The sequence below is a fragment of the Lacerta agilis genome, chromosome 2 (genome assembly GCF_009819535.1).
Source record: "Lacerta agilis isolate rLacAgi1 chromosome 2, rLacAgi1.pri, whole genome shotgun sequence".
Classification (NCBI taxonomy): domain Eukaryota; kingdom Metazoa; phylum Chordata; class Lepidosauria; order Squamata; family Lacertidae; genus Lacerta; species Lacerta agilis.
Window position 1 is genome coordinate 32,687,742 of NC_046313.1, and position 14,097 is coordinate 32,701,838.

At 47.1% G+C, this 14,097-nt stretch overlaps 1 protein-coding gene across 2 annotated transcripts in view; it reads right to left on the bottom strand.

Moving 5' to 3' along the window:
• QRICH2 (glutamine rich 2) overlaps window positions 1–14,097 on the bottom strand; it is a 39,285-nt gene that overhangs the window by 18,461 nt on the left and 6,727 nt on the right. For both annotated transcript variants that reach the window (XM_033139402.1, XM_033139401.1), the window contains 6 exons: window positions 13,388–13,459; window positions 12,646–12,759; window positions 8,425–9,901; window positions 7,022–7,116; window positions 4,824–4,921; window positions 2,197–2,311 (listed from right to left, as the gene is read on the bottom strand). In XM_033139402.1, the coding sequence (XP_032995293.1) occupies window positions 2,197–2,311; window positions 4,824–4,921; window positions 7,022–7,116; window positions 8,425–9,901; window positions 12,646–12,759; window positions 13,388–13,459 (1,971 nt within the window). The remainder of the gene's footprint in view (window positions 1–2,196; window positions 2,312–4,823; window positions 4,922–7,021; window positions 7,117–8,424; window positions 9,902–12,645; window positions 12,760–13,387; window positions 13,460–14,097) is intronic.

Below are 14,097 nucleotides of genomic sequence, written 5' to 3' on the forward strand. Positions count from 1 at the left end.
GAACAGATGCATTTAGCGCAATCTCTGGTTTAGCTCTCAGGCTGCCAAGGGGGAGGGGATGGAGGTTTCGGTGGCCAAGGAGTGGCACTTATTTCATCATGTGCCAGTTCACTGCCCAAAACAGGACACTCTACAGTCCCCTCACTTTCCCTCTGCCTCTACACAGTCACTCACAAATATCTCTTACTGCCAAGGGCATTTGCCTGAGATTTCTGTGCCACTGTTGATGCCATTTTAGCTAACGCGGACCCCCTTAGGATCAGGCTGTGGTTACACTGCCACCTTTCTGCACTTCACTCATTCCCATCTGGTGTAGCTCATGGCAAAGTTGCATCTGTTTACAAATGGGTATCGTAAAGGTGTCAGAAACATGAGGCCCTTGGCTGCTGCAGCTGCTCTAAAGCTCCCTGAGAATGCACGGCAGGAGTGGGTTCCCTGGGGAGTGCGGCAGGAACCTGGCCAAAGATCTCCTTCTGAAGCACTTCCCTGGGTATTCCTGACTTTAGAAGTGAGGGTGGCTGGCTGACTGGGGGAAAGGGCTTTTTTCGTGGTGGCATGCCATCTGTGGAATGCTTGCTCCACCGAGGATGTATTCCTGCTGAACGTTTCTGTTCCCCAAGCAAATACCGTTTTACTAGCCCATGCCTCTTCAATCTGCTTAATGCAGTGGATGTTTTAGTATTTATTTGGTAACTTCTTTACAGTTTCATTGTTGCGATCACTAATTGGAAGCAACCCAGGGCATTTTCGCACCTTGCCCTTCAGTTTTAAAAGCATCCAGGTTGTCTTAAGTCAACACGTGAAATGTAGGGAGCACCACTGGGCCTGAGCTCCCACAGCTTCCTCAGATGTAGAAGTGTGCAGGAGCAGTCAGAGGCTTAGAGAACCCCATTTCTCTTTGGGAAAAACTTCCTTTGGGATTTGGCCTGTTGATGACATGGTTCCTCCATCACTTTATTTGGGAATTCCCACATTTGGGCTTGCATAGACGATTTAGGTGCTGTTTGGTGGTGGGGGAAACAAATGAACTAATCTAATCACCTTTGATGCTAAATGGTCAAAAGTCACGCTTCTCATCTGACTGTCAGTGGGAAGCCAATAAGAGGTTAGGGGTGGGTGGCACTTCCCTTACAAATCCACAACAGCAGAAAGTGAGCATTCCAAGAAACCTAAGCTGGATGGCCATGGGAAAGAAACAGGGTTACCATTGGGGGAGAGGATCAGGACAGTGTAGCCTCCTCTATACCTCTAGAAGAGGTTCAGCATGTGGGAAACAGCAGGTGATGCTTTACATGACATGGAGCCAAAGATTAACACCTGCTCATAGCTGCAGAACAAATTGCTGTTAAAAGCAGAAAGCTACAGGGGCCAGTTCAAAACACTGGCAACTCCAGAGCAAAATGCCCTGCAAGGCAGCAGGAAAGCAAGGCAACCAGAGTCTGCCCCACTGAGCAGAAGCAGCCAGAGCTTGAGTCAGCCTCCCTTATCAGGAGGATTATGAAGGGAGCTTTTTATTAAAAATAAAAACAGGCAGCTGTCCATGTACCAGTTGTGGGGATCCTGCAGGGACATATATCCTAAGCCAGCCCAGAGAACTCTCAGCTACCTATCTACTTGTAAAAGTGGAACCAGTCCTCCCAAATCAGATCAAAACTGCTCCTAGGGTTGTGGGCTTCCCCACATCACAGCAGGGCATGCTTATTAAATCAAGGACAGCATCATTGCAAACTCCTGATTAGCAAACCCAATGACACAGCTGAACCCAACGGTAGAAGAAAGTTACAATTTTAGGAGTGTACTTCTTCAGGGCAACCTGAACAAGCGTCTCTGGCAAGCTGATCACTGGGAAGGGATTCTTACTCCCTCTTTACTGTTACTCCTCCTGGCTAACTACAAGGTGGCTGTCAGCTTAAGGCGTCAGCAGAAGAACTTGGACCAATCTTCTTTCCTAGAATTTCCAAACCCCGTCTGGCTCCTGCCTTAGAAAGCTACGTCTCATGCTTTCCTTAGAAAGCTACGTCTCATGCTTTCCATCTCACTGTGAAAGAGCCACCTCTACAGAGCCCTTGCAAAGTGCAGAGGTTTCAAGAGAAGATCTGACAGGCAAGGGACCTGAACCCAAACTAATGGCCAGGGGAAACCATGTGACTGATTCTTGGCAGCCAGGAAGAAAGACCTCACATTTTACTCGCTGACCTGTTCTTGCAGGTAGATGGCAGTGTCGGTCACTGACTGCTCCAGTTTGGCTTTCCCCGCATCCTGCTTGTTTCTGAGCTCCTTTAGCTCTTTCTCTATATCATGCACTGTTGCTCTGTACCGCAAACCCAACAACAATAGAGAGGAGTTACTCACCAAACAGGGAAAAGAAAGTCGTTTTTGGAGTGTGTGTCTCTAGGAAATCAGAAATACTCACAACACAGTTCTGGGGTAAACTGGGGTGTAGCTCACTGAAACTAGGCCACAATCAACTGCCTAAATGCACCTTCTTGCCTCTTGGTCAGCTTTCCAGGGTAGGGGTTTGCTTTGGCATATTTATTTGTAATCATGTCACATTGCACTGCAAAATGCCCCAGCGATGTGTGAAATCATCCTGGCAATTCAACTTCTAGCTACTCCCCCCCCCCCGAAATGTAGAATCAATTTAAGGAAGACAGACCACTTGCAGGGGCCTTCACAGCTGTGAATTAGAGAACTTTAAGTATGGGGGTGTGGAGCTTAAAATATCTCTTTCTAAGGTTTACAAATGACAACTGTCTCCTAGGAATGCCAGGTGTTTCTTATGGCAATTGTCCCTTAGAAAACTGTGAGTTCACTCTCCATATTCTACTTGTTCTTTAGTTTTTGTAGTTGTTATCTTATTGCATTGTGAAAAACTTTTAATATTTTTTTTTAAAATTAACATGAGAAAACTGTGAGTACAATAAAACATAAAGGATGTTCCATATTTCAGAACACGGCAAATCCATCAAAATTTATAAGACTCACAATATATCTACACAGTGTTCCTTCTTTCAGAGATTCTGATCCAGGAGTGCTGGGCTCCTCAGCACATTCACAATTACAACTAGAGGCATGGGAGCCATTTCCCACACAATTGTAATTACCGGTAAGCCCCTGACCAGAGGAACAATATGGACCAAGTCCATCATTTGAGTCCTTCCTTCCTTCCTATCTGGCACCCAAGGGATAGATGCAGACACTGCCAAGCCATAACTGAGTCATCCTGGTTACATGAGGGGGCAGAGTGAAGTGAGGCAATCATTTTTCCTGCCCTCAGCAGATGCCAGTCAACAATGAAATCACATCATACTTCCTCACACCCAGAGACATATTACTGGAGGGACTGCATGTCAGTAGCATCCGTGATCTTCTCACAAGCACTCATATATACTGGTCGCTGACGTTTATTAAGAGAGTGCTGGAACTGTGGCTGTGTGAGGGATATGCTCAAAACTCACAGCACTCTTAGCAAACTACAACTCCCATGATTCCTTTGGAGAAGCCTGCCACCACGGTTAAAGTGGTACACTGGTGCTTTAAATGTATGGTGTGGATTTTAAAGTAGGGATGCTAAAACTGGAAAAGGGGCTCCTGTGCTGACCTCTGCCAAGCCTCAGCTCCATCCACTGGGTCCAGTCTTAAGCAGCTGCTTAGGCCTCCCTATCTCCCCACACATGATTTATTTGGGGGATACAAGACCTTTCCATGCTGTATTCACACCTAACCCAGAAATAGTACCTCGGTTTAAGAACTTTGCTTCATGATGAGAACAGAATTGCCCCATTAGTTAAAGTGGTACCTCAGGTTAAGAACAGTTCCAGGTTAAGAACGGACCTCCAGAACAAATTAAGTTCTTAACCTGAGGTATGTTACAAATTAACAGGTTTGGGTGGTTGTGTTTGAAATCTCTTCTGTGTGTACACTGGTGCTCTAAAGTGAAGGAGCCACTTTGCCAACCTTCTGCCTTCCAGATGTTGCTGGACTACGACTCCCATCGTTGGGAGTTTATCATTGGCCATTCTAGCTTGGGCTAGTGGAAATTATAGTCCAAAACATCTGTAGGGCACCAGGTCAGAGAAAGCTGCTCCACAGAGAAAGTTTTCTATTTAATCTGCCTAGGGAAAAAGAATACCGATGACATTCCAAAATATGATTGAAAAAAACTCAATTGAATTCTTTTTTTTTTTTTTAAGTGTGTATACACTAGAAAGCCAGTGAAATTTCAAACCACTTCTAATTTTCACTGAGTAATTCTTTGTGGCATCTTGTTTCAGCTGCACTCTTGAGAAAGACCCCTCAACTTCCATGGAACTAAAGGTAAAGGCACCCTTGACCATTAGGTCCAGACGACTCTGGGGTTGCGGCGCTCATCTCACTCTATAGGCCGAGGGAGCCGGCGTTTGTCCACAGACATCTTCCAGGTCATGTGGCCAGCATGACTAAGCCACTTCTGGCAAACCAGAGCAGGCATGGAAACGCTGTTTACCTTCCCACCGCAGTGGTACCTATTTATCTACTTGCACTTTGACGTGCTTTCGAACTGCTAGGTGGGCAGGAGCTGGGACCGAGCAACGGGAGCTCACCCCGTTGCGGGGATTCGAACCACTGACCTTCTGATCGGCAAGCCCTAGGCTCAGTGGTTTAGACCACAGCGCCACCAGATCCCATTCTGGCTTTTCACTGTACAGCAAACAATTACGTAACTCCACAATTAAGTTGGTTGTGGTGACACCAAACATGACAAGCCAATGTTTTAGCTGATAAGACTGAGACTGGACTCGCCTACTAGGTGGCTTCCTCCAGTCTAGTGGCTACTTAATTACCTCAGAAAACCTATCTGCATGTTGATCTGACCAGCTCCTTCCAGTTTGTCATCTGTTTCTGCCAGCTCTCCTTCAAGTACATTCTGGATCTTGTTTAACTAGAATCACAATTGGGGTAGGGGGATCAAAAGCCATACTTGCCTTGGAAGAACTTTGGTCATGAAACACTAATTTTCCTTTATGGAAAGTCCCTGGGAGAAAGGGGCACATCCTCACCTCCCCGTGTTGTAAACAATAGATAGTTTACATCCACATAAAGCAGAGCTAAGGTTCAGGTCTAGAGATTAAGAAAGTGCTTCATATGAGGAATGTTAAACTGATTCATTGGTAACTGGAGCATCATCATGATTCACAATGTTGGGGTTCTACTGCCTGAGTTTCAAGTTTAGAGTCACAAAATCAGGCTGAAGATTAACCATCACCCATAGCATCTCAAATAAAACAGAGCACATCTTTTAAAGAGCCTTAAAGACACCTCAACAACAGCAACAAAAAGTAAACTATATGACTACATTGTGAATATACTGAAAAGGTTATACATTTGTTAAATGAAGATCATGAGCAATATTAACCTTTAAAGGGAAAATAGTAGAGTGATGAATTCCCCTGTTGTTGTTTTTTAGGTATTTTTTATTAAAGATTTTCTTGATTTACAAAGGTAGTGCAATAACTCTCTCGTATTTTTTCCATGTAACATTTTTACAAATCAATTTTGTTTGTTGAGACATTAGGAAGAAAAGGGGGAAAGAGGTGGGTGGGATGGGGAGATGGGTGGGGTGGGGTGACGATGTTTCTATTTTACTTAATATATGTAGGGTTTGGTGTCAAAGGAACTAAGAATTACAAAAAAGGAGAGAAAGCTTAAGTCTGACATTGCGAGTAAAGGTAAAGGTACCCCTGACCGTTAGGTCCAGTTGTGGACGACTCTGGGGTTGTGGCGCTCATCTCGCTCATCTCTGGGTCATGTGGCCAGCATGATTAAGCTGCTTCTGGCGAAACCAGAGCAGCGCATGGAAACGCCGTTTACCTTCCCACCGGAGGGGTACCTATTTATCTACTTGCACTTCGATGTGCTTTCAAACTGCTAGGTGGACAGGAGCTGGGACCGAACAACGGGAGCAACGGGAGCTCACCCTGTCGTGGGGATTCGAACCCCCGATCTTCTGATCGGCAAGCCCTAGGCTCTGTGGTTTAGACCACAGTGCCACCTGCGTCCCTATGACATTGCGAATACTGTCATCATATTCAGAGAAAAGGAAAAAGTGGGAAGCAATTATAATTAAATAACAATCCCCTTTAACAATCCTGAAGGCAGATTTATTTTCAGCACATGTTTACTGCCACAACCAAGCAAGACTAGACCCTGAGCAATTGACCAAGCGTCAGCAGGAGACTCAAGGAAATGACTACAGCAGGATGCAGGATCAAACAAAGCCTGGTGAAGTTAGGTGGTCACTGTGATCCAGACAAACGGGAACCACACTAGGACCACCCAAATACTCCACTGAGCTTCAAGCAGCTAGTGCACATTCTATTTTAAATCGCAGTTTGCAGAAGCACAGAAAAATAACAACTAAAGTGAGTCTCACTGATCTCATCATCCATGGTAGGAATTATGAGCACCTGATACCTCCTGTAGCTAACAAACATCACTATAATTCAGAAATGATGAACTGCAGGAAATCAGAAATATAAAATCATTCTACAAGTTCTGCGATTAAAGTAGCATGCAAACCAGCTTACAGTTCTCAAAAATCTCAGCTTTCAATTTAAGTGGCTTGGATTACTGTTACTCAGAAGCTTGTTTTAAGTAGTAAGGCAGGCATTCCCAAACTTGGCCCTCCATATGTTTTGGGACTACAGTTCCCATCAACCCTGACCACTGGTCGTGTTAGCTAGGGGTGATGGGAGTTGTAATCCCAAAACATCTGGAGGGCCGAGTTTGGGGGTGCCTGTAATAGAAACTTGTCAAAGGTGGCCAATTGACTGTGCAACTTCTTGGTGTTTAGGAAGTTGGTCAAAATATATTCCATTCATAACATTTCACAGGTTGAGCTTTATGTTTTTGATATGTTTTGATGGCTTCAAAGAACAGGATGCTTCTTAGGACTGGGCAAATTACCTCTTATATGAAAACCTGATTGAAAACATTCTTGCTGAAAATAAGGCAGCATATTCTCTCCCTGACACTCCCCTACCTTCTCTTTCTCAGTTTTCATGTCTTCTTCCATTGCCTGGAGTGCAGCAAGCTTTTCAGGAAGATCAGGTGGGATGAGAGCAAGGTTCCGATAAACTATCCAGCAAAGACACAATACAGTAGAATGATAAATATATACAAGTGAGCCACCAGGTGACAAAACACTGTAGTGCCCAATTCAGGGCTCCAACCAACCAGCCATGCCCTCTGTAGGGACAGTCTATCCCATTCCCTCCGCTTCTTTAGGGATAGTCCATTCTAAGTGCACTGTTTTGGGGTTTTGGTTGGTGTGGTGTTTTTTTTGCAAACTTTGGGGTCCCCCCTCTCCCCACAAACAAGCTTACATCTCCCTCTTGTGGGGTGGATGACGCCAGTTTAGTTAAATAACATTCAGCACTCACAGAACGAAAGTTCGCTGTCGGTACATACAGTTGTATTTTGGTTCTCGAATGCCTTGGTTCCTTGAATCCATTTTGGCTCCTGAACACCGCAAACCCGGAAGTAAGTGTTCTGGTTTGCAAATGTTTTTTGGAAGCCGAACGTCTGACGCAGCTTCTGATTGAGTGCAGGAAGCTCCTGCAGCCAAGGGGAAGCTGCGCCTTGGTTTTCTAACGTTTTTGGAAGTCGGATGGACTTCCGGAATGGATTACGTTCGAGAACCAAGGTATGACTATATACAAGTAGGAATTAAAACATGGAAGGCTCCTATTCCAGCCAAGCTACCTTCCAAGCAGGGCTGTCTTAGAGGGATCGGCTGCCGTGGCGCGGTGATCCCTCAGCGCCCCCGGTGTGCCGCCTCTCCGCCCGCCTCCCTCCCATGCAGGCCGCCCCTCGGGAAGGGGGGTGGGCGAGCGGGGGATGAGAGGCATGGTGCTGGAGCGGCGCGGGGCTTTGCGCGCCCTTCCAGCACTCCAGCTGGGGCTCCGGGAGGCGAGGGCGGCTGGCTTTCAGCCCGCCCACCCATGGGGGCGGGGGCGGGTTGGGGAGGGGGCGCCCGGTATGCTGGCGGGCTCGCGGGGGCGCCCCTGGCGCGGCACCAGCCCCTATGGACGAGACGGCCCTGCTTCCAAGGTACTCAATTATTCTCCATTTAGCCTCCCTGCAGTATGCCCACTGAGCATGCTCATTCATCATATGGATTGGTGGCCTTTGACCCTCCAGACATTATGCCCATCATCACTGGCCACACTGCCCAAGAAATGCTGCCAGGAAACGTCCAACAGGTTGCATGCTCCTGGTTAGCTCGAACCCCCAAATCAACCCTCCAAACATTCGGGTGGGCTTACATTTTTAGATTTCCCTTTCCAGAAAAAAAATGGTAGCCCAACCTGTTGGAAATTTGCCGAAGCAGGTTCCAGATATTTGCCATTTAAAACAGAAACCCGGTACACATATGATACATACGTGCATCTGTGAGGAAGTCTTGCAGCCTGCGGAGATCGGCATAGCCACACTTGAATTGATCGAGGAGACTGATCTGATCTCGCAGAGCATAATACAAGTCCGTCAGTTGAGCGAGAGACCGCAGGGCATCCACAGTCTCAGAGTAGCGGGCTGGGGCCAAAGTGGAGCCAGACTCGGACAGTGGCATGGGGGTTGCGACGGAGAGCAGCGGAGATGCTGGAGGTGTAGCTCCAAGGACAGGCCCAGGGGGCAATACAAGCTGCATTGCAGGCTGCGCACCAGCTGCCTCACCAGGCTGGTAACCAAGAGGACTGGGCCAAAGAATCCCAGGCTGACCAAGGTACCCAGCTTGGGCATCAGGAGAACCAGGATAGAATGGAGGGGGTCCAGGATATCCAGCTTGTATCCATGGAATGACAGGGCCTCCGGGGAAGGCTTCATGAACTCCAGGAACACCAGGCTGGGCACCAAGGACTCCAGGATAGGCTCCGGGATAGGCTCCGGCATAGGGTGCCAGGCCTCCAGGATAGGCTGTTTCATCTCCAGGTGCACCAGGCTGGGCCCCAGGTGCTCCAGGTTGAGCCCCAGGTGCACCAGGATAGGCTGCTTGGCCTTCAGGTGCCCCAGGCTGGGCCCCAGGGGCTCCAGCTTGAGCCCCAGGTGCCCCAGGATAGGCTGCTTGGCCTCCAGGTGCCCCAGGCTGGCCTCCAGGTGCCCCAGGGTATGCCCCGGCTGCTCCAGGAGCCCCAGGATAAGCCCCAGGTGCTCCAGGATAGGGTGCTTGGGCTCCAGGTGCTCCAGGCTGGGCTCCAGGAGCCCCAGGCTGGGCTCCAGGTACTCCAGGATAGGCCCCAGGTGCTCCAGGATAGGGTGCTTGGGCTCCAGGTGCACCAGGCTGGGCTCCAGGAGCCCCAGGATAGGCCCCAGGTGCCCCAGGATAGCCCCCAGGTGCCCAAGGATAAGCCCCAGGTGCTCCAGGATAGGCCCCAGGTGCTCCGGGATAGGGTGCTTGGGCTCCAGGTGCACCAGGCTGGGCCCCAGGAGCCCCAGGATAGGCCCCAGGTGCTCCAGGATAGGCCCCAGGTGCCCCAGGATAGGGTGCTAGGCCTCCAGGATAAGCCCCAGGCGCTCCAGGATAGGCACCAGGTGCTCCGGGATAGGCCCCGGGTGCCCCAGGGTAGGGTGCTTGGGCTCCAGGGGCTCCGGGATAGGCCCCGGGTGCCCCGGGATAGGGTGCTTGGGCCCCAGGAGCTCCTGGTTGGGCCCCTGGAGCACCAGCAACACCAGGCTGGCCTGGCTGAGCTCCAGGCTGGCCTGGCTGAGCTCCTGCTGGAGCACTTCTTGGAGCCCCTGGTGCACCAGCTGGTGTTCCTTCTCTTCTGTGAGAGCCAGGCAAAGTTCCTGGAGATCCAGGAGTGGCTCTGCTTTCTGGAGAGGTGGTAGAATCAGTTGGAGAGTGTTGGACTGGACTTGTCACCTAGAAACAGATACAGAGGAGTGACAAAAGCAGGGGTGGCTTTAGCTCGGGGCATTATCGCAGGCATCTCACATCTTGCAGTTGACTTCACAAGAACTCCTCATGTCCGCTGTGTATAAGGAAACACTACCACCACCTTCAACTGCAGGGCTGCGCCAGAGCAAATCCAAGATGGTGGCCAGCACCCATGCCACAACCCTTCAGCAAATCCAAGAGCGCTGGCACTTTGGAAGCAGGTCAACTGGTTCTGGATCATCCTTAATTCAAGCTAACAATGCATGCTGTACAATCTGAGGTGTTGACTGGATTGCCCTTAGTTGGGTAAGGCCACAATAAATGGTACGGCCTTTGAAGTTTCCTAAGAGTCCAAGGACAGTACGGTGCAACAGGTAAGATTGCTGGATTCAGATCTTTGATATGAAATGGCATTCTAAGTGTCACAAGGTGCCGCTGAAATCTGAATGACCCAAGTCCACCCCGGTGTCACTACTGAAAAGCTCATAAACCCTCCTTTGTTCAGGAGCAGCGACTGGGCAATTTCATTCATAACCTTCAGTGCTTCTCCTTTGCCCACAATGGGAGTTATCTATGGTTAACTCAGTGATGAGAGGAAAACAATCTGCATGTGCTCATAGGCAACCTTTCATTACTATTACTTGCCATGTCCAAGGGGTCTAGGCTGGTATTGAAAATAAGGACCAGAATTGAGTGGCATAAACCAGTAAAATACTCCTTTTCCCTCAAATGCTTGAATCCCTGGCCTGTATCCCTCTGGTTCTGCAGTCTTTAGCTTATGCTACATATATCCAATATCTACAGGGAAATTATTCAGGAATGCATAAGAACCATCATACACTCAGTCAGAACTACTTTTTGTTCCAGAAATATTATTGCTGTTCAGATCAAAAGCAGAAACTGACACCTGATCCTGCACTTAATAAGAAAAAGAAAAAAAGCAGGAGCCCATGGTTTACAGCTGATTCTCCATCATGACCAGCCTGCTTTTAGACATAGAAACAGCCTGAAAAGTAACACTCTGCTTCACTCAATTATACCATGTTGACTGAGAGAATGGAAAGACTCACTCATGGAATCAGAGTACCTGTACATATAAACCAAGAGGGAATATTTTACTGCAGTGATTTCCTTCTATTGAGATTCTGATATAGAACAAAGAATTACACTGGCCAGAAACAATTTCTATGCACATTTCAGAATAGATCAACCAAGTGCCGAGTTTCCCAAATGGTAAGAGAGCAAGTAGCTTGGTAGATTTTCTAGAATTCCTGCCATTGTACCTTTGTACAATATTTCATTTTGCTGTTCACTGAATTCTTTTAAGTATGGAGGTAAGAAATGGCTGGGTCCAGAGCCCAAAGCCTGGCCTCAAACCAATCATTAAGCCATGGAAAGATGCTACAGTGAAGTGGTATCTTTTTTAGATCTGTACTTTGCACATGCACAGATGATCTACAGTGATGGAATCTATCATACCACTTTACAACAGTTCATTATTTTGTGGAAACTGGCTATATATCCAAATGCAGGCATTTAACATGCATGCAAGTTTTGCCCTAACTGGCCTTATGGGACACTAGCTGCTCTGTGACTCTATGGAAATTTGAAATTAATTATGCTTACGACAATTCTAAATGGGTGCTTTGGAGCTGCACTGTTTTAAATGTTCTTCAGGGGCTGAAACAATAGTCCTGAGGTGTTCTCACATTATTGTTTAGGTGCTAAATTGTTTTTTCTTCTCTCAAACTCCTGCATGCCTTTGCTCTCAAGTGAAAGAAATACAAACTCACATATTCTTTATAACACTGCAACATGTTACAGGTAGGTAGCCATGTTGGTCTGCCATAGTAAAAACAAAATATAAAATCAAAAATCAAAAAATCCTTCCAGTAGCACCCTAGAGACCAACTAAGTTTGTTCTTGGTATGAGCTTTCGTGTGCGTGCACACTTCTTCAGATACACTGAAGCAGAAGTCACCAGACCCTTATATATAGTGAGAGAGTGAGGAGGGTTATTACTCAGAAGAGTGGTGGGAATGGGTGATTGGCTGATGGGTGTGGAAAACCTGTTGACGACCTGGTGCATGAAACAGCAGTCGTCAACAGGTTTTCCACACCCATCAGCCAATCACCCATTCCCACCACTCTTCTGAGTAATACCCCTCCTCACTCTCTCACTATATATAAGGGTCTGGTGACTTCTGTTTCAGTGTATCTGAAGAAGTGTGCATGCACACGAAAGCTCATACCAAGAACAAACTTAGTTGGTCTCTAAGGTGCTACTGGAAGGATTTTTTGATTTTTGATTTTATATTTTGTTTTGACTGCAATGTGGTTATGCTCAGGACACAGATTTTTCTTCAAGATACCCATCCAGGAAATGCAGTATGCACAGGAGAACCAAGTGCAAATAAAAACAACAAAGAGCATTGTGACACCTTAATAACTAACAAATTTATTATGGCACAAGCTTTTGCGGACTAGATTTCGCTTCATCAGACTCTTCATAAGGCAAGATGACCTAAGCATTTAACACCAATTATGGCATGACTACACTAGCTACCAATTAGTTTCTGGGCTCAACTCTGATTTTGACCTAATGAAGCCTTATGCAGCTAAGGACTCCAATACTTCTTGGACTACCTCTTTGCACATGAACCTACCTGGATGTCCAAGTGCAAATCTTTATCTTCTAATATTCATTTTGCCTGACAAATCATACTCACGGGAGATGGGCTCCTCTTCCCTTTCACAAGGACGTCCTCTAGAACGTCCCACCGCACCATATTGTTCATCTCCTCTGGGGAAGGAAACAGGCTCAGCCTCTTCTCTAAGTCTTTCTACAGACAAACAAAAACATTAAAGAGGTCACACTTTATTCCCCATGAATAGTATGGAAGAGGCCATTGCACCCATCTTCATTTACTCTTCATTAGAAACCCTGTCTGTGGAGAGGTATCAGATGACTAGGATACATACCAATGAAGAGCTAGTGGGTACATCAAACTATGGGACATGGGACAACCCTTTTTGGAGAAGTGTCAACAGGGTGGGGATGGGAAGGTACTGAATGTTACAAGACACACACACAAACACACGGGAATGAGCAGGTGCTGCTTGAACTAACCAGTGAGGATATATCTTCAAGGCAGCTTCTGATGCTATGAATCCGATGCATTAGCACAAAGCTGGGAGTACAGAAAATGAACAAATCATGTGCCAGCGAGTGGCTGGGTCCCCCTCTATGGACAAATTGAATACTGTATGCTGGTTTGACACTGCAGATGTGCTGGACAAGGCAGGGTGGGGAAGTGGGCTTGGGACCAGTATGGACGGTATTTGCCGATGCATATTGACCATGGCAATCAGATAGGACACTGAATTTACATCTGATCCCCTGCAAAACTAGCACACAGCAGGAAGAGGTTGCTATCTGCATGGAGACTGGTGTTCTGTGTGGGAACATACCACTTCATTATCCAAACTCATCTGATCGCTTAAGCAAGTCTTTAGTCGATCATCAAATGCATGGGGGTCCAACTGTGAAAGGAAGGAAAAGATAATTTAGGATTTCCCCAGGCTGCTCAGGAATAATGTATGAGTGCAAACACATTCTAATATTGTAAAAGGAGCACTGCAAAAGTGAGCTTGTTTTCCCCACACTTTTCGAATACAAGAGGTGAGCACCTGGGGAAAAGCCTTGCAGGGAAAATAAAACTCAAGCACCTTTATGCATGCCCAGTTCACAGCAAATGCATAGCTCGGGGGGCCATTTTTCCTCCCAACAAGTCTTTGGGGACAGGAGCAAACATTACGTTTCCAAGAGAACAAAGAAACAAAAGCACAGCCCAGAAACCTGAATTGCTCTCATGGGATAGCCTCTGTGGATGTATTTGGGTATTCAATATTGCTCAAAAATACACAGTATTAAGCATAGCATCCCAGTGCCTGCTGTGTATATGCCAGGTTGAGTTTTGGATTACCAAGGCTGAGAACGGCTTCTTCCAACACTTCCAGACCTATGGATAGGCCTGGGGCAAATAATACACAATGACAATCAGCCCATTTCTTTAACAGTAGGTCTCCCCAATCATATATAAAAATGGGAGGGAAGTTCCACTTTGACAAACACATTGAACATGTGGGTCAGACTGCTGAACCTCTCGTCCTCTCAGTGT